The 25,669-nt window shown below is 32.7% G+C and overlaps 1 protein-coding gene across 14 annotated transcripts; it reads left to right on the top strand.

Annotated features, from left to right (window-relative positions):
- The first annotated feature begins 377 nt into the window (after positions 1-377).
- LOC105225128 (zinc finger protein 473) lies at positions 378-20,227 on the top strand. Of its 14 annotated transcripts, none has more exons than XM_049462180.1 (9): positions 378-559; positions 4,796-5,064; positions 8,794-9,321; positions 9,923-10,112; positions 10,243-11,499; positions 12,996-13,163; positions 13,237-13,974; positions 14,034-14,243; positions 15,522-20,227. In XM_049462180.1, exons 2-9 carry the CDS (start codon positions 4,864-4,866, stop codon positions 16,046-16,048), a joined length of 3,819 nt encoding a protein of 1,272 aa, XP_049318137.1. In that variant the 5' UTR covers positions 378-559; positions 4,796-4,863; the 3' UTR covers positions 16,049-20,227. The 14 variants fall into 14 exon arrangements, with proteins under 14 accessions (XP_049318137.1, XP_049317963.1, XP_049318093.1 ...); XM_049462006.1 differs by having other exon boundaries at positions 4,740-5,064; XM_049462136.1 differs by having other exon boundaries at positions 378-683.
- Positions 20,228-25,669: the final 5,442 nt, after the last annotated feature.

Below are 25,669 nucleotides of genomic sequence, written 5' to 3'. Positions count from 1 at the left end.
GGAAATAACATATAATTAGCCCAGCTACGTAAGAAACCTATCAAATCAAACTAAAATTTTATTATAAATATTATAAGGCCAAAAAACAAAAAAAGCTTTTATTATTCAAATTTTCGTTATTAAAGATAAAATTATTTCAGCCTTTTAAAGGTAATATGTTAGAAAAGTTAATATATTTTATTTCTTAGTAAACGAGATATCTTTTCACCTAGCTGAATAGAAAACAAAAATTTATCCCTAACAATAGAACTTGTTGTATTTGAATAACTTTGGCCCTAAAAATTTCCATATGTGTATACCCAGATGTGTACTAAATAAATTAGTACTGTGTGGCAACTTTCTATAGAACAAAAGCTTTAAAACATGTGGCACCATTCTAACATTTGGCAATCGTTGAGGAGTTCGGGTAGAATATTTCTCGTTGGAAAAGTCTGAACTTTTATTTTATTCTGATAAGAAATTTAATTTCAAAACATTACAAAAAGCTATCCAAGTATTAAAGTGATAAGTGAAGATTGTGTGTAAATAAAATTTATGCAAGAATGTGCAAAATTAATAGGTATAGTTTGAAAAAATAAAGATTCTTATATGAATTTTCTGAAAGTGAAATGACACTTTGAGAAGACAAGAGTTTAGAACTATACTCGAAGACGAAGGTGGTGGCGACGGCCATTAAGGAATTCGTGAGTTTGAGATGTGTTAATTCGTCAAAGCATCGTCGGGATTCGGTTAAAGCTAAACAAAGTGTCGCCAGTAGAGAGGAGTGGTGCTTGGGAGTGCTGCCAGATGTAAAGCGCCTTAAAGATTGGCGCATATTTTAGCATTTGTTTACAATTGTTTATATTTGATAAAGTGGGAAAATTAAATTTGAGTGCGTAAAAATGATTAAAAATAAAAGCTCAATGAATGAGTAATAGTTTTTATCCAGTTATTTCACCTAATGTTTGCTGTATACGCAAAAGTGAGATTTATAAGCGGCAAAGTGTATTTGATAGTTTTATGTAATTGTTTTTAAATAAAAGACGTAGTATGTCATTAAAATTAAATAGTAAGTAAAATATATATTCCATATACCAGCAATGAGTAATGTTTCATATTTAAGTTAAATTAAAAACATATGCTATGGTTGTGTAAAGAGCGCGTAACCGCCTTCTCATCGCTCCTCCCAAAATTTTCAATATGACCTTTGTGGGCATGCGTCGTTCATAGCGAATGACGCTGTGTGCATGTATTTTATTGTGCTAGCTTAGAGTTGCTAGTCGGGTAAAGAGACAGAGCACAATGTTTATGTCTGGTTGGAAATATGAACTTGGGAGAGGATGTGTTTTCTAAGAAGGGTCAATATGACTTATACCCAATTAGCATTTGTTTATAAACAATAAATATGGAGGCGCCTGTGTTTCTAAAAACACAATTAATATTACGTTTTTTTTGAAAGCTGTGTTGAATGTGAATGTACGCCTTTTATTTCAATAGATGCTTTCCTTACTTAAAAAAAATATATATATATTTTAATTATGTATATATTTTTTAAAAGCTTAACCAAGTATTTAGAATCTTTAGTATCCTTACTAGTGTTTTAAGTTTCCTCTCAGTTTATTTGAAGACCAGAATATCACTTTACCAATTGGATTGTTGCCGCTACCTTTCCCAATAAGAAACGCAGCACTGTTGATTGGGTAGTGGCCCCTCACTTTTCGTTAATCAGAATCTGTGTAAAAGCAGTTGTCTGACGCGTCAGGCGCAGCGGCCGATTAATAAGAGTGCACTAAATTGAGCGTCAATCCAGAGAACATAAAACATACATACATATGTATCAATCATTCTGGTTGTACGTACATTTGTTATTTCTTCGTTCTCATCTCCCTCTCAGCAAAATCAACGTTTGAAAGCCACTATGCTTACGGTGTTGGCGGCTGAGGAAATGGCAGCGAATTCGATGAGTTCTCTTCACTTCTCTCCACCTAATTCGGTTCAGTTGATTTCAGTCTACGCACCTTAACTCGTCGTCTCACCTCCGCCGACGTATTTTGTTCTATTCGGATTCTTTCTTCCTTGTTTTTTGCTTGGCACCAAAGTTCTTCCCCTCTAAATCAAGTTAATTCAAAAGTTATTCTTCAATGGCGTCCCATTAAGAAAAAATATATTCGAATATGCACAGTGGAGTGAATAATTTGTTTATGAAACTTCTAAATGTGCATATTAATTGTTTTAGAAACTTTGTGTTAAAAAATATAAGTCTTAAATATTAGTTAAAACTAAAGCACAGATAAATGTAAAATGTACCGTCGCATATAAGTGTAAAGTGCAATATTTGAGAAAGATATTTTGAAAATCAAGTGACTCGTAATCAGCTCGGAATTTGCAATTGTCATAATTCTTGTAAAGTGAAGCGAACAAATAACCAAATAATACATATGTATGTATGAATATAGATTTGGAAGAGGCGAAAACTTAAACATTTACGTACAGAAAAGACGACTTATTAACGTCATCGTGTCATTCTGGTAATTGTAAATATGTATCAGGTATTAGGTTGAGAAGTGTGTGTGAGTGGGTAAACGTTCGGCTGGCTGGTTGAATGCGAAGCAATTGGGTTGGGGAAGCAATAGCGTATAAGCGAGTTTATGAGCGAGTGAGCAGGCAGCAGAAGGCAGGGTTGCATTTATGCGGGAATGAAATGAGCTTTGAAATATACCTAGGCCGTGCGTAACAAGAAATCGACAGCCCGATGCCTTGCCCGCGAATGCACAATTTGACGTACAAACATACATAAGTACATTCTTGCTGCCATATGGATGTTATTTACTTAACATACTCGAATGTAAAATTATATGCAAAATTTAGTTTAAATACATACATATGTATGCAATAAATAATTGAAGCTTTGGAAAAGGTTCTTTGTTATAGAATAACAAATATTGTGTGGACAGAAGATCACTATTGCAGTGATCCGATATAACACTAACAGTGGGAATACTCTTATTGTAATAAAATATTGTGCTGAATGTATTTGATTTTGATAAATGTTTTGATAAAAATTTACATTCAGGTTTTTGGTGGGTGGGGGACGGAGACGTCAAGGTCAGGGAAAGTCAAAAAACTGTTTGACACTAGTATTGTGTTTGTAGTTTGCTCAGCAGAAATATGAATTATGAACTAAATAGGAATATTTTGAATTTTTTTTATCAAATTTATAATATTAATGGTTAAACTTAAAAAAATTAAGTACTTTAAGTTACGACAGACGCAAAACCGCTGCTTTGCGCCATAAAATTTGTATTCTATTTCTTCTCAAATCTGTATATCTACTTTGCAATCACTTTGCCCCACCTTCACCTCGACTGAATTTCGTTTTTTATTTATTAAACAATTATGAAATGCACTCTAATTGAGTATAATGGAAAACGAAATCAAACGTCTGAACAACGGCAGAAGCTCATAGCAATAGAATGAACATTTAATAGCTCAGTCTCCGCTAAAACTCGACATAGCAGCACGAAAGCACGAAGACAGTGGATTATGAAGATAATTATGACGATGACTATAACAAATTTGGGAGAGGGAAAGAGAGTGCAAAGAGAATGAATGAACTTTAATTAAATGAGTAATAAAGCAAACGAACTTGATTATACGCCTTGGATTGAATATTTCATAGGGTTTTGTCAATCAACTATTCTGCTTAATATGTGTTTATTTATTTACTACCTTTAATTTTTAGAATTTTCAATTCATTAAGTATACATACATACATATAGTGGAAATAAAATAATAGAAATTAAGCGCTGGACAGCAGATACTTAGGCAATATGCGGGCTAATGTCGTGTCGTCGTTTTTGGCGAAGGGGTCGGAGTTCTGCATTGCTGTAGTAGTATTTTATCTTATTGGCATTAGTGCGGTAAGGTGTATTTGTTGTTCTATTCTAACTTGATGCGGCGGGGCATTAGCAAGAGCGAGAGGAAGCTTTTTTTTTGTGAATAAAGTCGTAAAGAGAGCAAATTGGAAGTAAACGCACACATACAAACCTACAAATATTGCTGATATGCATTCATACACATGCAAACGTAATTGCATGCATTGAGCAAGAGGAATGGCAAAATATAAGAGCCGAAAAATAGATCGAAAGGGGAAAAAGGTTGAGGTGAGGTAGAGGTGTTATGTACGGTGGTCACGAAGTCTCATCATTTAGGCGGTTTTTAATTTCTGTGTTTTTTCCCTACTATGTTCATAAAGTAAAAATCGGTCTGTTTATGATAGGGAGTAGGAAGATTACTTGTTATAGTTAAATTCTTAAAATATGTAGGGATGTACAAATAGAATTTCTGGATACAATACACTGGCTTTACACTTGGTATCTATGTATGATAATATGCATCCACAGAACATAAAAAAATAAAAAATTTAGAAATCGCAAGTCATAAATATATCACAACAATATTCCCTGGTTGATAATGTTAACAAAGCTGTAATTGCAGATTGCTTTCTGTTAAAATCAAAACAATGTTAATATTTCACGGGGTGAATTCCATTGTTGTGAGGTGAATTCCCCGGTTGAAATTTCACAAATGTTCGCTGCCAAAAATGCACCTTATCATTCTTTTATGTTCTCTGGTGCATCTTTTCAATAATGACCATACATACATACATATTGTGTATATGCATAAATAACGAAAGACGAAATAATAAACAATAAGTACATTTATATACTTATGTATAATCGTACAATACTTTTTAAAAGCAATAAATTTCAAGAGTACATATATAAAGTTATATAATATTTAAAATCAATGATAGTGCACTGCACTTCAAAATATTATCGAAGATGTTCGCCATGCAGAACAGAATTCTGTGGTGTTTAGAAAATGAATAGTGAACATGCAGCAGTCAAAGCAACTCCTGGTGAGTCAGCGAAAGCCACAATTACTGTAGCCACTGCTAATGAATTGAATCGGCAATACCAACAACAGCAACGACATTCACCACAGCAACATATTAACAATTCTCATCATTTGCATCAACTGCAATTACAGCAACAACAGACGCAAAACCAACAACTAAACGAGGTGAGTTTTTCTGGCAAATAATAATATGATAAATCAATGTTTGTGTTTATTTCTTGCCAACTTTTGGTTAATATGCTTTTATAGTAAAATAAATATTTGTTTTGTTGTTTATGTTCTTTTTGGATTTACTTATATTTGTCACTTTTCGTCTACTCACGCTGTAACTGAGCTTTACATTAATATCAATAACAATAATTATTTGCATCGTCCGTCTCGGATTCTATCTCATATTTCACATTGCACTCGGATTCCATCTCATCTTTGTATACATTTTATGTTAATAATAATTTAAATAAATGGGTTTTTGTTTTTTCATTTACATTATCCTAAAATTGTTGCTTATTAAATGGATAAATGTCGGACTTAGAAGTTTTAAGCTGAATAAGTATTAAAGCATTTTTTTGGTATTGTTAGTTGTTAGCGTGATACACCAGCTACGGCGACCGCCAAAATTGAATTACAGTAGAATCCCGATTATTATTTAAATTACATATAATAAAGTTTTATTATGTAATAAGTTTTACAAATGTAGTTTAGGTAATATGTTCGATATATAAAAACCGAGCTATAACGATAAATAATGTATTACTGGGAAATAACTTGTTATTGGTCTTTGACGTAAAGAATCACATCGTTTCATGATGAATATTCGATAATCGATGTTCGGATAATCGGGATTCTGCTGTATGTACATATGTATTTATGCACATAGCTGAAGTGCTTACCGTAATTACGTACATATGTATATAGGGTGTTATAAAAGTTGGGATTAGCATTACAAAAATGAATTGATGCAGATATAGTATACCTATGTACATATAGACGATACATACACATATATGTATGTACATATACATACATAGATATTTAATAGAGATTACCTTTTTAAGTTTATGAAGTCTCTGATTTTACATTAAGTGAATTTATATTTAGCTATTTAGATGAAAAGACTTCTTATAAAAACCAAATTTATGTCTATCCATTTGCATTTAAAATTTTAATTTTTGAGAGCGGTCAAGAGAGGTTAAAGCTTGAAATATATATTATATAAAATTCGATTTTATTCAAATAGCTTAATTTTTTAACTGATTATTAATAGATATTTAATAAATTTTGTTATGAACAATACATATATGTATTTAATTAAAAATTCTCACAAGTTATTTCCCACATCTAGTTTGTATATATAAATTTAATTATTTACTCATTGTTTCACTTCCATATTTAAGTTCAAAATAATTTACCATTAAACACATTATATCTTTAAAAATATAACACTACTTTTATACATACATACAGTATATTCAAATGTAGTTTTTATAAATTATTAAATGTCGCTTGCAGTTTTCATTGTTCTCTCTCTAGCCTTATTCAACCCCCTTCTATTCGGTTAGGCTACGAAACATTTTGCAGCGCAAATCCTTTGCTTACTAAGAAACTCTCCTTACATATACATACATACATACATATGTATAATTTACCCTATCACAATTAAATGAATGTTCGTGCCTTTTGATTAACGCCACACCTCTTCTCTGATTCTGCTCTTTCTCTTTTTCCTCCAAGTCCTTTTCATAACGAATAGTTCTTACTTTGCCACTGCTGTCCTTAGCTTTTAGTTTTCCTGTTCAATATAGCATATGAATTTGTGTTACGTTGTATGTGCGGAGTATGGCTTGCCATGAAATGTCTTGGCCCATTTTATGGGATGGCGCTCCCAATTTGCGATAATATTTTTGTTTTTGCTGCAGCTTTAAATGGGTTTGTTCATATTGAAGATAATCGTATTGTTATAAATGCTAAGATAGCCTTAAATCAGATACTTGAAACGCTTATGTACATACATACATATGTATGAAGGTATACACGAATTGTATGTCAAGAGGGTTTTTCAAAATTGCTCTTTTTAATTTTTCTGGAATATTTTTTAGGAAAAAGCTCCAAAGCTCTATATTTAGCGAAAAAATCGGTTAATTTGGCATTGCAAAATGAAAAATATTAACAAATTGAAAACTCTTGAGCATTACCTCATAATTTATGTATAAAAACATAATTGATGCAATTTAAAGTTATGAGGGCACCGACTTTGTGAACGCGAGTTGAGAAGAAATATTTTTTGATTTTAAATTTGATAAAACGTTTATAAGAACAGAATAACCATAATTTAGTCTATTTTGCTAAACTTCGACTTGAAATATAGATAAAACATTCTTAAGATATTGTGCATACATACATACATATATTTAAAACTCGTAAAAAATAAATTATATCACATACATATGTACATATGTACTGAGAACAATTTTCAATTTCTTATGTAGAGGTTAAACGCATCAAATAGTCAAATAATTTGCAGGGTATATTATTGATAGCGATAGTCAAGCGGCACTTAAAGGAATCTCTGCCTATGAGATAAAATCGCTATTGGTGCAGGAGTGTAGAGAACGGTAGAATAGCCTAGCGAAACGTAACCCAGTGCATCTCATCTGGTTGCAAGGTCACAAAGGTATAGCCGGGAATGAACTGGCTGATGAGCTCGCTCGCCCCGCAGCATCAACTAACATGGTGGGACTTGACCATTCAACCCGGTGGGTTCTCATATCACAAAGGAGCTGCTCCACAAGGAAGAAGGAGTAGGCAGAAAGAGGAATTAGCAAAAACTCACTTTTATAACCTAGGCCTAGCTTCTTACGCAGAAATGCTTCAAACCTAAAATATTAACCAAAATGCGTTGAGTCGATCCAAAAGAGATTTTAAGATCCTCTGTTATCTCTATCGCCAACACGATGATTTTCGTGGAACACACTTTTCGCGTCGTAAACAGCTTTCAAACTCACACTCATTGACATAGCAGATCAAACTTCTCACGAATATAAAAAAGTGGTACCAATCTTGGAAAAATTGTTTATTGAAAATATGCAACCCATCCACACTTTCGTATTCAGTCCTTACTTTACTTACTTTTTTGTAATATTTAAGAACGAATAAGACTATCCATGTTACACAAAATATTGAATGTAAAACTATTACCGAATTTACGCAGACGAAGCGACAATATATTATGTAATTGACATCAGCCTGAACCACATAAATTCTTACATTTCTACAGACACCAAAATCCATATAAGTAAAATATTATCGATATTCATCTAACAGATAATCGTAATGTCATGAGCTTACATAAGCATCTTTTAATGAACTTCTTGTAGCTATTCTCATTTGACATTTGACTTTGTATGGATTTCTCTACTCACTCGTATGCATATGTGCGCTACGTTGTATTTTTGTGTAATATATGTATGTATGTATGCGAGTATATTTGTGGACATGAAATATTGTGCATTTGTCTAAAATCTCACTTTACCTGTATATTAATTCATTTGCACTCAGTTGTAAACACTCACAAACATACATATGTATATTGTACGATGATTTTTGAGAACAAATTTTCATACGAGCAAGCAGACGCATATACTTACACATACATCTACATCACATACACACAACCATTTGTGGATATACGTTCCTGCATCTAGAATATTGTATGTGCTAAAAGAGCTGTTGGTTGGCAAACAAATCACGTGCATATATAAACGTACATATATGAATGTTATGTAGCTTACAAAAATAATGCCAAAAATAACAATTTGCATCCTAAATAAGAAAAGAAATCCTTTGAGTCTGAAATTGTGATATTTCATTTTTAAAAGCATCCACAACATGTTGCAGCCACAGCAAATCCGAAGACAACAAACAGCACAACAACAACAATTGCAACTGCAGCAGACGCAGCAACAGAGTAATTCAATGTCGTTGGGCAATGCAAGTGGTGGAGGTGGTGGTGGAGGCTCCACTGCCATAGTGACAACCCCCTCCACTATAGCCACTGTCACCGCTGGGACAGCAGGCGGCATGGTTGGTGTTGCCGGTAATACCTTAATACCATTGACAGCCCCAGTCCAACAGCAGCCAGTTTCAATAGCCACTTTGACGGCGGCGACAATTGCGGCCGTTGCAGCTGGAGGTGGCCCACCAACCACTCTAACCGCGACACCAGTAACTATCGGTGGTCTTAGCATAAGTGTTACGAATCCTGCAACTGTCGTTACTGGCAATATTGCTGACACAAAGATAGGCCAAACGGCATTGCAACAGCACCAACAACAAACGCATCAACAGCAGCAAACAATAAGTTCAACTGGAGACACATTAGCGACGGCATCAACCACAACTGCACTATTGCCAAATGCACCAAACGTAAGAGTTTTACGTCGTAGTACAACAACAACACAATAAATGAGCAAAATTAAAAATTCACTCACACTTACACACTAGCTCATCATGCATTATCAACCAATCACCGGTTCATTCAATGCGCACAATCATCGAAACAAAAACATAAACACGCAAACATCAACACGTTGGAGTTACATTAAACGTCCACCGCTGGTTCTGTAGAAAGATTTATAAGAAGGGCCAAGCATTCTGCATGAAATGTGTTGGATTAGATTACATGATATAATAATTACAGCGAAGGTTTATCAACTAATATTCCGCCAAATGTTTTCGAGCTTTAGCTTGTAGATCCATAACTTCCAATGCACGACAAACAAAATTCTCTAATGACCCGCTTGCTGGTTAATCCTTTTTTGTTTTCAATAATGGCTTAAATGCAAAGATTTATTATAAATTACCGTCTCTTACCTATTTTCTAAGAGTTTTCTGTTGACTTTCATTCATACAATCGCACTAATCTCATTTAATTCCTTTTTTTTATTGAATACAACTAATTTTATTTCTCTTTCATTTTATATATAGTATGTACGTTTCTATATAAATTATCAATTTATTTTTTCAGTTGAGCAAATATTGGGTCGTTTCAAATGGTCAAGCGCTTCCCTATAATATTTTGCCAAATAGAACAATAATTACACAACATCAGCGGCAGCAAACGTCGGACCAGGATACACATTCACAGCAACAGGTGCAACTGCAGCAGCAGCAACAACAACAACAGCAACAGCAAGCTAATGCATTACAAATTCACGGTAATGCAAAAATTTCCAATTTGAATTTTTTATTTGCTTTTTTAGTATTTCGTGGTCGAGCTGCCAAAAATAGAGTTTTTTTTATTGTTGCCAGATTTTATTAGTCTTAATGATTATTATTTTTTTGCAGCTGCAGTAAATGCAAGCGATGACAATCGACAGCAACAGCAGCAGCATGTTTCGCAGCAGCAACATGTAACTGCCGCTGTGCAGCAGTCACAGCAAACTCAACAACAGCTCCAACAGCCCCAACAGCAACAACTCTTACAACGAGAGCATATTAAAGAGGAGAAACCATTTTTAGACAACGGGAAGTTAAATCAATCCTTAGTTATGCAACACGTAGGCGCAACAGCATCGTCCGCGCCGACGACGTCAGGTGCTACTACCATAACCCTAGGTGCGCCGAAAACCGAAGTTAAAGACGACGTTGGAATGGGCAAACCGCCTATTGAAATGTATAAAGTTAACATTGAAGACTTTTCCCAGCTTTTTACCTATCATGAAGTTTTTGGTAAAATTCACGGTGATGTCATGAATCAGGCCGCACATGCAGTACCCAATCCTGCACCACCACCACCGCATGGTAATGCGAGCAACAATGCCGCAGTTGCGGCCGTTGTGGCCAGTGCTAATGCTGCCGCTGTCGCTGCTGCTGCGGCCGCGGCGGCCGCAAATACAACAAGCGGTGTTGTGGCCCCCACAACAACTACAAATCTAACGACGGCAATCAGCACTAGTGGCACTACCACTGCCCCCGCAACGGCTGTCACAGCAACCCCAACAGTGACCGGGGAGCTGTTGATGCCGAAAATGGAGGGCGGCCTACCGGTTGTGGATCAGACAACAACCATCGCGCTTGCTCCTGATGGCACACCCATCGCCACTGGTACACATGTCTGTGACATTTGCGGCAAAATCTTCCAATTTCGCTATCAATTGATCGTTCATCGACGTTACCATAGTGAACGGAAACCATTCAATTGCCAGGTTTGTGGACAGGGCTTCACTACTTCACAAGATTTAACGCGCCATGGGAAGATTCACATCGGTGGACCAATGTTTACGTGCATCGTTTGTTTCAATGTATTCGCTAACAATGCCAGTTTGGAACGGCATATGAAACGACATTCGACCGATAAGCCATTTGCATGTACGATATGTCAGAAGACATTTGCACGCAAGGAACATTTGGACAACCACTTTCGTTCTCATACGGGCGAGACACCTTTCCGGTGCCAATATTGCGCAAAGACATTCACACGGAAGGAGCACATGGTGAACCATGTGCGCAAACACACGGGTGAGACGCCACATCGTTGCGATATTTGTAAGAAGTCCTTCACGCGCAAGGAACACTATGTTAACCACTACATGTGGCACACTGGTGAGTGGTGGGGCGCGTTAAAAGACAAATCCCCTCTTTAACCTCACAATATTTCATACAATTTCATTCACGTCATTTATGCAAACAATGATCATTTATTACTGGAATGGTTTTTATTTAGTGTGTCATGTATAATTTTCAAATCAGTTCCAACCGATTTAAGTTTAAATGAGGAATTGCTTTGTTTGTTTAGCAGATGCCAAGTAAGTTCAATTCTTATTGGATAAACTCTAAACTGCAATCAAACTAGATAGGTATGTAGATAGTTGTATGAGTTTGTTCACATAAAAGCGACGCAAAGCAAAGCAAAATATTGGGCAGCTCTGTTTGGCCAAAAATCTATAATAAGCAAAAAAAAAACTTTATTGGAACTTAAAAAAAGGAATTATATATACCTGTAATTCAAATATTACTTATTAATTCTTATTCTAAAGTTAATCTAACATATCCTTAAATGTGATCGAATGAAGGGCTGCCAAAATAACAATTCCAATTGTGTTTGAAACACGCAAAACACGAAATTTTTTGTTTGAAGGAGAGTGTTCTGTCAAAAATTACATTTTATAACAACTTTTAATTATACCACTTTTGAAGAAAGCAGATTGGGTATTTTAAAAATAACTTTTGGACATTTTGCACAACAATATTATTTTTAGGAGCTCATTTCCCGAGTAGACCCAAATCCCGCTTATAAAATCCTAAATACGTGCATTCATATTATAAATAAATATTGGTTCACGTAGATAAATGTAAATTTTCTAAAAATCATAAAACGTTATAAAATAATATATAATGAAAAACTATAACAAAGGAACAACAGAACTCAATAAATATAACGATTTCTTTATTAACTTTTTATTAAAAATATTTTGCATTTGTTACAAAGTATAGCAAAAATACTTTAGTAAAAATTATTTGTGTTCCTTGAAATTTAGTTTCGTACTGAGTTTGTCAGTTATTATTAGCCGATTTATTTCTGACATCTCGCCTTTTTGATATCAGTTGTTCAAAAGTCCCTAATTTTCATCGCTACCAACATAATAAGGGAACGCGTTTGAAAGAGAATTTTGAGAAAATTAGAGATTCTCTCATCATATCATCCTTGATCCTGCAACCCTCACGCGTCTTATTTTGAAAATGCAACACTGTGTTTAGTATATTGTAAATATAATAAATTGCTTGAGGTTCTGTTAGTCAAGACTTTAAAATAATATAAATGATGTTTCCATTTTATTGTCACGATGTTTACAATGAATTTATTAGGATTAAAAAGGAAGAAGAGGAATCATATTTCTATCCCCCACCCACCACTCTAAATAATTTTATGAAACAAAGTGGTGTCGAATTTCCAAGTAAATAGTTGACAAAAGTTACCCTTTAACTATGTGTGTCCAATTGTAAAACATTTCCATTCTTTAGTCACATTTCATAACCACAAAACCATTTAAGTGCAGATATACCTATGTACTAAAAATATTGTTTTTTTTTTCTTATAGGTCAAACACCTCACCAGTGCGATGTATGTGGCAAGAAGTATACACGTAAAGAGCACCTAGCTAATCATATGCGTTCACACACTAATGACACACCATTTAGATGTGAGATATGCGGCAAAAGTTTCAGTCGCAAGGAGCACTTTACCAATCACATTCTCTGGCATACAGGTTAGTATACGTCTTATACCAGTGAAACAATTGTAATGGTTTTCAAAACTAATTATATAAACTCAATTCACAGGCGAAACACCTCATCGTTGCGATTTCTGCTCGAAAACATTTACACGCAAGGAACATTTGCTAAACCATGTACGTCAACATACCGGCGAATCGCCTCATCGTTGCACATATTGCTTGAAAACGTTCACACGCAAGGAACACCTAGTAAATCACATACGTCAGCATACTGGTGAAACACCGTTCAAATGCACCTATTGCACGAAGGCATTTACGCGTAAAGATCATATGGTGAATCATATTAGACAACATACCGGAGAATCGCCGCACAAGTGCACATACTGCACAAAAACATTCACACGAAAGGAGCATCTGGTAAATCATGTGCGTCAGCATACTGGTGAATCTCCTCATCGTTGCAGTTACTGCAAGAAGACCTTTACACGCAAGGAGCATTTGACGAACCATGTACGTTTGCATACTGGCGATTCACCGCATAAGTGTGAATATTGTCAAAAGACATTTACGCGTAAAGAGCATCTAAACAATCATATGCGCCAGCACTCCAGTGACAATCCACATTGTTGTAATGTGTGCAACAAGCCATTCACTCGTAAAGAGCATCTCATCAATCATATGTCACGCTGTCACACTGGTGATCGTCCTTTCGCTTGTGAGACTTGTGGTAAGTCGTTTCCACTCAAAGGAAATCTGCTGTTCCACCAACGTAGTCACACTAAAGGGCAGGAATGTGAACGTCCGTTTTCATGTGAGAAATGTCCCAAGACCTTTATATGCAAGGGTAAGAGATTTTTAAAATTCAATAAAAATTGTGAGTATATTAAGCTATATATCTTAAAGGTCATCTTGTCTCGCATATGCGTTCGCATTCGGGCGAGAAACCACACGCCTGCACATTGTGCAGCAAAGCTTTTGTTGAGCGTGGAAATTTGAAGCGTCACATGAAGATGAACCATCCCGATGCGGTAATGCCTCCTCCGCCGCAGCCTCATCCGCAAATCCCAGCTGGTATACTGACGTCGGTCAAAGAGGAAATAAAACCAATATTTCGTAAGTGTTAAAATGATTGTAAAAGCATGATATAATTACGTAAAATAAGATACCCAATTTGAGCAGTAAATCTTACAGTGCTTGACACTCTTGGTTCCTAAATAGCTCGGGGGTAAAACAAGCTTTCAAGTTTCCTTATAAATCATTCTTATTTTAACAGATACCGTACAATTTTTATATCCTGAAATATGTATATATGTGTGTATAAATGATCGACGTGACGAGCTAAGTCGATTTGTCGAGATTGTCTGTTTGTCCGTCTATATACGCGAATTAGTCCCTCAGTTTCGATCTAAAATTTCGCAACGTCGTTTTCTTACCAAGAAGATGCGCATTTGTTGGAACCGCCAATAAGGGGCCACTATTGCATATAGCTGCCACACAAACAACGATCGAATACGTTTGCATGTATGTTCAACTTTTTTAATAGTTGATAATGAAAAGGTATAATCTCAAAACAATTTGTTCAGATCGGACTACTATAACATATAGTTTTCATACAAATTGGTCTATAAAAACCAAGATAAATATCTTTTTAACCCCTTATCCTTTTATACCTTTATCCTATTAGAAATGCACCTGCAAGGAAATTAGTTTAGGTTTACCCGAACTTAACTCTTGTTGTTCCAAAGTTCAATTTTATACCACAATTCTGTACTGTGATACAGTCACAAGTCTCTAAAGTTCAGATTTTAAATTAGATAAAGTTTTTGTGACTTGAGACGATTCTGCAATTCAGTATGTGACAGTCACAAAAATCTCTCAATTGAAAACAAGCAGGTCTAATCAGCTCGTACATTTCACTATTTAGAGATGTATTTACACTTGAATAAAAATATATTTGTCGATAATAAATATTATGTCTTCTATAACATAGTCAAAAACCAAAATTATCAATAAAAATAAAAATATACAAATACCATATTTAAATTTATTTATTCGTGTTTGAGGTAATTACAAAATATCGATTACATAATCGATTGTATCTATGATGATCTCTATAAGTGACTTGTCAGTAATATTTTGTGACTACAGACTAGAGACTGTGTTGTAATTAGTAACTTGCCACAAATTAAGATTTTACTTCAAAATGTCTCAAATAGTGACTATAGAGATATACACACATAGATACTCAAACCAGTCACAGTTAATTTTTCATTTTTGTTTTAAAATATTACTATTATTGTTAATGGCGTCCTTTCAGCAAATTAAGGACATCATTTATGATTTAAATTTTGCTAACAATACATAATTATGATTTTTCACATTTCCGCTCAGTTCCGCATCAAACACCGACCATGCACACCATCCAACAAATTACATCGGGCGCAGCTGCGGCAAATGCCGTGCAGTTGGCCCCTAGTCTAGTGCCGTTGGTTACCTCAACGATAACTTCGCATAATAATCAGAAGCCTCAGCAGCAGCAGCAGCAACAACAACAGCAGCAACAGCAACAACAGCAGCAACAAGCACATCAACAGCACCAACAACAGGTGCAACAGCAGCAGCAACAACATCAGCAGCAACAACAGCAGCAGCAGCAACAACAACAACTACTACAATTATCCATACAACATCAACAACAGCAGGAGCAACATCGCCAACACCAGCAACAGCAACAGGCGCATCACCAACAAACACAGGCGCAAGCACAACAACAAGCTCATGCACCACAACCTCAACCGCAACAACCGCCACCCGTGCCTATCGCACTCATACAAACCGATCCGGGCGTCTTGGCGCGTGCGGCCATGCAACTGCAGCACCTGCCAGCGAATGTCGAGCAACATCCGGTGGTTTACTAACAGCAGCATAATTTCACACACTGGTGAGGCGCGTTGACGGCAGCGTTCAATAATAATAATAATAACAACAACAACAATAACGTTAATGATATTAGCGAGGTGGATAGAACGGTGCTGAGATAAACGCGAGGCTGCAGCTGCTATTGCCCTGCCACAATGGCGACTGGGGCTTAGTAGTGCAACCGAGACTGTAAGTTGCTGACGTGATTGTGAAAAGGCAACATTTTATATGGCGCGTAAGCATTAAAGTAAGACGGAATTCGTATAGTAAAAGAAGTTTATTTTTCTGCACATATTTCTAAGTTTTTAATTTAAGTCATTTACATATACAACATAAACCGTGCTGCATTATTGTACGCGCGCATATATATCTTGAGTCCAATATGAAGAACGCGAGCAACATTTTTATTACTATATAATTAGAACATAAGTTTAAACCCCAACATTTAATTTGAAAATGAAGTCAGATTGTCGCTAAAATATTCAAAACCTCGCGACACGCTGTTCTCCGCTTTGCATAAACCTGAATTAATGAGCAATTTTCTTTTTCTATTGTGTTGATTTGAAAACTCTACTTTTAAGCTTTACTTTTCAGCTTTACTGTTTATTTCGCACTTTTTATGTTGAAAGTCCCGAATGGTAGTTTTGTGCAATATGACGAGTTTTCTAAAGCTCTACTTTTAAAGTAGCGGCATTTATTTTTACGTAAACAGTGTTTTTCACGCTTACTTTATTCAGTTTCATGCTAAGCTGATTAACAGCGTGTTTGGGTAAAAACAATTGGATGTGCTGAATTGTGAATGTTTGGTTAACACATTACCTAAAAGCGTTACTTAAACTTAATGAAGTGCCAAATTTGAGTGGGCATCATATATTTCAGACATTAATAAAATTTGTAAATTACTTTTCTTTTATATTTTTAAATAAAAATATGCTTCCAAATGCTTTATTTATTTTAAATCTTATTAAAAACGAAATATAAATAAAAATTTTAGACAGAATTTCGATTCAAATTTTCCAACAGGTTTTGTGTGTCACATTTGCTATAAAAATATTGAATATTGACAGTTATTTACGAAAATCATGTTCTCTTCGTTCTACGGTTTCTTTGCATACTATGAAGAATACAAATCGTGCCATCCAATTTTATATACCTATATATATGCTTATATGTTTAAGATGCATACATACATACAAATATGTAAGGTATCGACGAGAAATGTATATAATACAAAGCATACATACATATTTAAATATATGATTATATGTATAAAGAAGTATTTTGAAAAAATCAACAACAAAGTGTAGTGAGGTTGCGATCTCGATATTTGTTTTCACCCCGTTTTTTATTTTCGACTCGTTGGGTTTTCCTTATTATCTGCAGCTAAATGGTTTATAATTTTTCTGTGACAACCACTTTTAATTAAACTACAATTTATTAAATACATAAAAGTAAAATATAAAGAGATACGCTGTATTATTCGCATTTTAGAAATGAGTAAAATTAAGAGACTCAAGAGAGACGAGAAGACGAGTGGTAATTAGTATAACCGAGAGAGAACTATTGTCATAATTGACTTTGATTTAATTTTTTGTTGGATAGAAAATTAAGTATGATATGAAAGATAAAATTAGATGTGTTGTAGTATGGCTTTAAGCGTAGTATATGCAAAAATTGTAAATTAAAGTTAAACATTTGAAATTCGGTATTACTATTATTGATGAGAGAAAAATAAGAGAAGAAAAATTTAAGAATGTGTACGCAAGCCAGCATAAGAATGTGTACAATTCCAAATTAAATTATTCATTTATATGCAACTAGAAATTAAGGCAGCAGCAATAATAAGCAAATATTTAAAGAAGTCTAAAATAAAAGCCTACGAAAAAATTTTAAAGCGACAACTTAGTGAACATTAAAAGAAAATCATTAAATTAGTTATACATACACACATGCTATACATACTTTATATATACATATAATATATATATAAATATGTTATTGGATCCGTTAATCATAAAGTAGTTGAACTAACTCGTAGCACACGTACGTACATATACACAAAAATACATAACATACATACAGTTGATAAAAAGTTTGTTTCCGAACTGCAAGTAACTCTAGCTACAATCAGGTAGAAGAATGGGAAAGTTGACAAGTTACTCTCAAAAAGTGCGAAATAATTGAGCAAAGGCTCGGGGAACTAGAAGAACTTACCAAGGAAATATCATGTTTTTTTTGTGTTAAAAACGCCTTTTCAGTAAAAATTGTCTGACTAGTGATGCTAAGCAGTTAAGAAACAAACCTATTGTAAATCACACAAAATCATCAAAATGTAAACAAGAAGTTCATAAAAAAATATTTTCGTAAGAAAAAGCACGCTCTCAAGCAACAAATTTTTAATTTATCTATTTTATTTTAATTTTTATTTATATTCTCTTTTTATTTTCTAATTTTCTTTTTGATAATTTGATTTCTAATAATAGGTATCATATTTATTATCTTCTCTCATCTATGTGCTACATTATTATTATACTATGATTGACCCAAATTTAAATTTCCACTTTGACACTTCAACTGGTGCAGAAAGTATTCGCATAATAACTGAAATCATCGATACATCATTTACATACATGCATATTTATCAACTGCATACACACAAATAAAATATCTAAACTAACCAATTATACATAGCAACTGCAAATATAAAACTAAACATAAAAATTAAAAATAAAAATAAATAACTGTTAACGCTTTAATTTACAATTAATCGATACGCATAAATAAATGTACGGTAAAAGGATAACGGATAGTTATTAATAAGACACCATACAAAGGTGGGGTTTGATTTTTTCGTATGAGCAGCAGCGTTAAGGAAGCGTAGAAAACAATAACACCAGCAAATTATTTTGTAAGAAATAGCAATGTAATGCTTACATATATACACACATTACTAATAAATGAAATAATACTAAAATTATTGCAAACATAGTGTTAGTTGATAATAATATATATACATATATACAATATACACTTAAGCTCATTTACTAAGCTAACAACTAAAACAACAATGATTGTTATTAAATGGGTATAAAAGTAATGCAATTAATATATACTAATGGTTAATTACAAAACCAAAAACACACAAAAATATAAAGATCTTCAAGTACATTATTATGCGCGCTGAGCGTTCGATAAGCATAAATGCAAGGGTGACAATGAAAAACATATACATAGGTATTAGCTATAAATATGCAACTAACTTTGCACAAGCACTAACTAACTAGAAGCGTTGAAGAGCATAGACAATGTCACATGTGTAAACGCTTAAATAATGTAACTGCATAGTATTGTACATGGACATATTGGTGGCTACTTGGTTACAATATTGGTACACTTTGTAGGTCGCAAATAAAATTCTTATGAGCAAGACGCTTACACGATAAAAAGAAAAAAGCGCTAGCGCTTCTGTACATGCTGGCCACCTTATGTACCAGCGCAAAGCTAAGAAGAATTAATTAAGAAATGATAATGACAATGTTGAAAGTTTGATTTTGCTTTGTAAATGTGCATCATTTTTAGCGGCTTCCAGAAAAATGCGTAATTGTGAGCAATTACAAAAAAATTATAATAAATGTATGCCAATCAATAGCACAGTCTATTAGAATGTGTATGAATTTGCGTTTATTACACTGAAAATGTATAAATAGATACATATGTATTATTATTAAGAAGAAGAAAATTATTGCTGATCGCTTTGTCGCTGATTAACATATTTAAAAATATATATTGGAATTTATACTTTAAAAAAGTAAAATATCAACCAATAAAAAAATGCATATATATATATAACAGTAAAAACAAAACATAATTAAAGTTGTAATAATAAGAAATAGTAATAAAAACATATCCTTGTATCAACTAAATCACAGTTTGTCAAATGAAAGCAAAAACTAACATGTTATAATAAACAAAAAATATTGTAGCGCATAAAAAATAGAAATGTATGCACTGTTTTAAGTTGAACTCTTCAATGAAAAGCTTACAATATATCGTTAAACAATTGCAACAACAACAAGAAATAACAATTGCTATAAACATAAACCTTACTATATATTTTAATGCACTGCAATTATGTATATATACATACATATATATTTGATTCGCTTTTGAAAATAATATGATCATGTGTTTTATTTATTTCTTTTGTGGTTTGTAATTTTTAGGGTTTTAGTTGTTAGAATCAGGTTTTATTTCTGATATTATTTAGTTGTTATGTGGGAGAATTTTTGACATTTGTGGTTTGTTTACATTACACACAACCGGGGTGCGAATTTTTAGATGCAAAAATTTTGGATTATTTATTACATTTTCAAATCGGAATTAAACATTTTATTTTATTTAATTAAATGATTAATTTTCAATCCAAAATTTTAGAACTAAAAAACAAATTTTTATTAAACATCTTGGAATGAAAATTTAATTTTTAATACTAAACAACTTGGATTAATAGAGAGAATACATTTTTTAACGCAAAGATTGGAGTAACAAATAATTTTTTTTTAATTTGACCGTTGAAATGACAAGACATAAAGTAGTTAAGATTTGAATACATATTTTTTACTGAAGCTTAACTAAAAACAATTTAATACAAATACGGTAAAAAGAGCTAAACTATGTTGTTTTCATTAAAAACACGCTTTGCTTTTGAAAAGATAATCAAAATGCCAGAGCAGCAAGTATGCAGACGCGAAAAATTAAAATTTTAAAATATTTTCTTTTCCAATTTTTAATTATAAGCTTGGGAATACATTTATTTGTTTTTATTTTATTTTCTTGTTTTTTTTTTTAATAAATTTTTAATTCGATATTTGAGATTTTTTTTTCAATGACGTAGGATGAAATGTTTTTTTTCCATCCGGTATTTTGGATTAAAAATAAAAATAAACATAAATTAATACGATTTTTGAGATTTATTTTTTTATTTTTAAATAACTTATGTATATGTATATTTTTCATTAAGATTATCGGGACTACGAAGTAAGATTAAAAAAAAAATAAATCCAATAGTTATTTAGGTTTTGCAACCCTTCACACCACTAATAAAAATTGTGGTCACTATCTTTTGACCCATGTTTTGTTTTATTTCATACTTGCAAAAACAGTTTTTTTTTAATATAAATTGTCAGTGATAATTTTGATAATTTGTTACAGACTCAACAGCATAACAGCATAGCAGCATAATTAATCAAATTTAAACAAAAAACTAAGGGCGAAATAACCATGCAGGGAACAATTTTAAATTGTAAACTTTTACTCATAATATTAAAAGATTAACAAAAACAAAACAAACAATTCAATTAACCGAGACAAGACAATGTTGCAGTGTGCACTCATTAGCCGTAGAAAGTAAGAACACCCTAATTTGATCAACTTTACTTGTTTCTAACGTAGTTTCTTTATATTATTAGCTGAGGTGGCTAAAAAATAGTGAAGAGATGTATCAAGTATCTTACATGCAAAATTCTACTATATATGTAATTCATGAACATTTAATTTTTCTGTAAAAGAATTCAAAAGCTTTCCATTTCGTTGCAGAAACCTATTAAATGTAATACTATTGCAAAACTGAAGCTAATTTTAAAAAATGTCAGCATGTCACCAAAAGGGATAAAAACTAAACCCTTCTTCTATGCAAATATTAGTATTGTTTCGAAATTTTATTTTAATTTTTTGATGCCCAAAAATTCAAACATATTTAACAAGAAATATCTCTACACCAATAGATGACAAGTTAACTTTATGGTGAGAAGTCTCGATATTTGTATATTGGAAGCTTTAAATAAGTAAAGAGTAAAAACTTCTAATGACACGCTTGGAGAGATCAATCCAAACAAATTAACTGAAGCAAAAGCGTCATGTTTCCTATAAGTAAATAAAATGCAATAATCGCAACCTACATACATACATTTATAGGCGAGTAAACGCCGTAAATAATATAGACACGTATACCAATAACAAAACATAAATCAATAAACATTTGATAGACAAACAAAGAATAAATTAACATAGCCGAAAACAGCAGCCACGTTTTTGAGAACAATAAGCAGTTGAAAGCAGTAATATATAAGCATGCCTACATACATACAATACCTTAATATTAAACTCATACATACATGCATACTTACATTAATTACAGCAAGAAGGCGACGGAAAGCATTATATATAAATTATATACATATATATATATATATTATATACAAAAATATTCACAAATATATCTATATATATATATACAATCGTATACATGACAGTATATACATTCGTATGTATACCCGATATATACACATAAATATACATACATATATATTTGAAAATTACTCATTATATAAGAATGCAACTGAAGTATACAGTAAAGATTCAAAATAGAGTAGTTAATAATGTAATAACAAGAAAAAAATAAAAAAAACAACAACAAAAATAATATAGTAGCAACGTAGCAGGACCATAGAAAATACCTAACTAATCTGTAATCAGCAAGGATAATTACATACATACATAAGAACATATTTTACATACTTAAAAATCAACTACCCTTACACAACAATAAACAGCGACCATTAAGAGAAGTCCCGTTTAATGAATTGCAAATGGCAGATTTGGCAAAGAAATTGAAATTGTAAAATGACTTTCACAGAACGCATGCACACACATTTACATACATATACATATTTCATAAGTATTTGTAAACAAGCGAAATAAATTGAAATTGTGGAGTTGATAGCGAAGTGGGCAATGTAAAGTTATTTATAAAATATCACACACAAACACACACACATGCATGCAAATTAGAAATACACGTAAATTAACACAAAAATGATGTCGAAGGAAAGTTTAACGCAACACATGAAAAATAAGCAAGGAAATATTAAATATGTAAAAATAAGAATTTTAGAAAAATGTATTGAAAATGATTGTTTTATTTCAAATTGGATGGTTTAGTGCAGGGTATACATTATTTTTCTGCTCAGAGACAAGAAAATTACAATTCTAAATAATTTTATTCCAGATTTTGGGGAAAAAACTAAAAGATAATTGTTTATAAAAAATTAAAAAGAAATCCTGCGATCAGGCACTAGTTCATGTTGTTTTGTTTTTAAGGGGTCAGTAGGGTAATCTGGCCTGTTTTTTACAGTTTTTTTTTCATAGAAATTTTGATTCTACAACAGAACTTTTCACATATGAGGAGTTATGTACTTATGTATGTATATCGTGGAGTGTATAAACAAATTTTTTCGGAATTTTTTTATGATATCTGTCAGAGAAATGGCTGTTTGAATAAGATGCGTTTTTTCACTGGCAGACACGATTTCTCATGTTTGGATGATCGGAAACACAAAAAACCCAACTTATTCTTAAGGTAGTAGTCTGGTAACTTGGGTTCAAAAAATCGAAATTTTTTTTTGCTTAATTTGAAAGTACAATATCTTAAAAATATGCTGTGAAAATTTCAGACAGTAATTTGACGAATATTTCCGGAGTTGTAACGAGTTTCTTAGAGCGCCTCTGAGTCCAACTTTTAAGGTCGACCAAACTTTAAACGCGTTTGTCTCAAAACATTGTTTTTCTGGTCGGCCCGGGTCTTAACTTTTTTTCTACTTAACCGATTGCTTTCAAATTGTAACAGGCTGTTCTACACACTTATAGTTCTCGTCGGTACTAACGAGAATTTTTTTCACCTCTAACCTTTTATTTTACCACCATTTCTTTGCTAAAATAAAAGTACCTTTTTTTCAAAGTCCGCCATTCTATTATTTACCTTTGAAATTTCACTGCAGTAGTTCCGACCAGAATGGCATGTCTATAGATTACGAATAATCAAAAATATTTGATTTTAGATTACATCAAGAGCCAAAATCACCCGGGCCACCCACGTGCATTTTTTTTGAGGTTCCAACTCCGAGTGACAATAATAATAGTAACAAAGTATTAAATTTATTCTAATAATTTTTTTTTTAAATTTTCAATATGTAAATAAAAACACTCTAAATATTCAAGATAATTCATTTTTATTTTCCTATAAAAAACCACCCTCCAAAGAAGTCATGAAAATAGGCATAAGTTACCAGACTACTACCTTAAAAAGTACGTGAGTGGTTATCGTCCCTACTAGAATCATGAAAAATGTTGATAAATAAAAAAGTAATTAACGTTTTTTTTTAATTTTACCCCATGTTTTTTTTACATAAATTTTGTCATAACGTTGTCAATAAATTATAATATATGTATATACAGTTACGGACTATAAAATAGAATCAAAGATGTTGCTTTAAAACAATGGCATAATTTATTTGAAATTTTTCATCTATGTAGTAACTTTTCTGTATAATAACAAAGGCAATAATATGTACTTTTAAAAAAGAGGAAAAGATATCATTGTCGAGTTTTATAGTTAACTGTAATGCCTCGTGCTTAGTGACAAAATAATAGAATCAATAGCGAAATAGTTTCATAAATGAAAAATGCTGATTCTGAGAGAAGGTCTGGTATTCTGTTCCACAGAACACTTTCGGTAGCCTAATTAGGTCTATGCCTAGAAGATGTGCATCGGTATTAGACGATTAAGAATACACAACAATTTATTAAAAAATATTCTATTAGATCCCTTAAAAAATATTTTTTTTTTAATGTACAAGATTTTGATTCTATTTTTTTGTCCATCGAATTTTTAAAATATATTCGTTTCCTTTGTTTTTGTAATACTTATGAATTGTTTTTTTTTTCAATATTTTTGGTGCTACCAAAAGCACTTTATATAACTTAGTTGAATTTAAAACAATTTCATAATTTTTTTGAGACCGAAAAATTAGTACCATGGATGATTCTATTTTATTGTCCGTAACTATATAGGGACGATAGCCAGGCGATTTGTGAATATTTAAAGAATTAACCAAATCGGTTGAGTAGTTCGACCGGAATCATACCGCCAGTTTAAAAAAGTGTGTTTTGAGAAAAACGCGTTTAAAGTTTGAGGTACTGAAAAAGAATACAAAGATGGAGCGTTGAAAAAAAAACGTCGAGCGGTATTATTATTTTTGGGCCTTTTTCGAAACCTTCCAATGGTAAAGTGGATTTCTACATTAATTCTAAGTGTATAAGGGAACAGAATATGTAAAAGAAATTCTTTTTTTGAAACAAGATTACCCTACTGACCCTTAAATTTCATTGAAGTCTTCCAAGCGGTTTCGGCTAGAGTGCTTACCAGTTCAAAAACCATAGTTTTGAGAAAAACACATTTGAAGTTTTACACGAACGTTCTCCTTTGCTAATTATGTGTAAGTATTTGGCGGATTTACTTCAAAATTTCAGAGATATTTCTGAGATATACCTGGAGAAACTGCAAAAGCTCATATATTTTTAAATTCTGAAAGGCACTAACTGATAAAGAGCATGCATCAGCTTCTTTGTAGAATATCGTCGGACGAAAGCATGCCCATAGATTGGAATTTAAGTGTGCTATGCCCAATCCATAAAAAAGGAGACCCTACAATCTGCGCCAACTACCGTGGGATAAGCTTCCTCAACATCACATATAAGGTTCTATCGAGCGTACTGTGTGAAAG

Source organism: Bactrocera dorsalis, chromosome 1, assembly GCF_023373825.1.
Source record: "Bactrocera dorsalis isolate Fly_Bdor chromosome 1, ASM2337382v1, whole genome shotgun sequence".
Classification (NCBI taxonomy): domain Eukaryota; kingdom Metazoa; phylum Arthropoda; class Insecta; order Diptera; family Tephritidae; genus Bactrocera; species Bactrocera dorsalis.
Note: the sequence above shows the minus strand (reverse complement) of the source record. Positions and strands in the feature narration are given on the sequence as shown.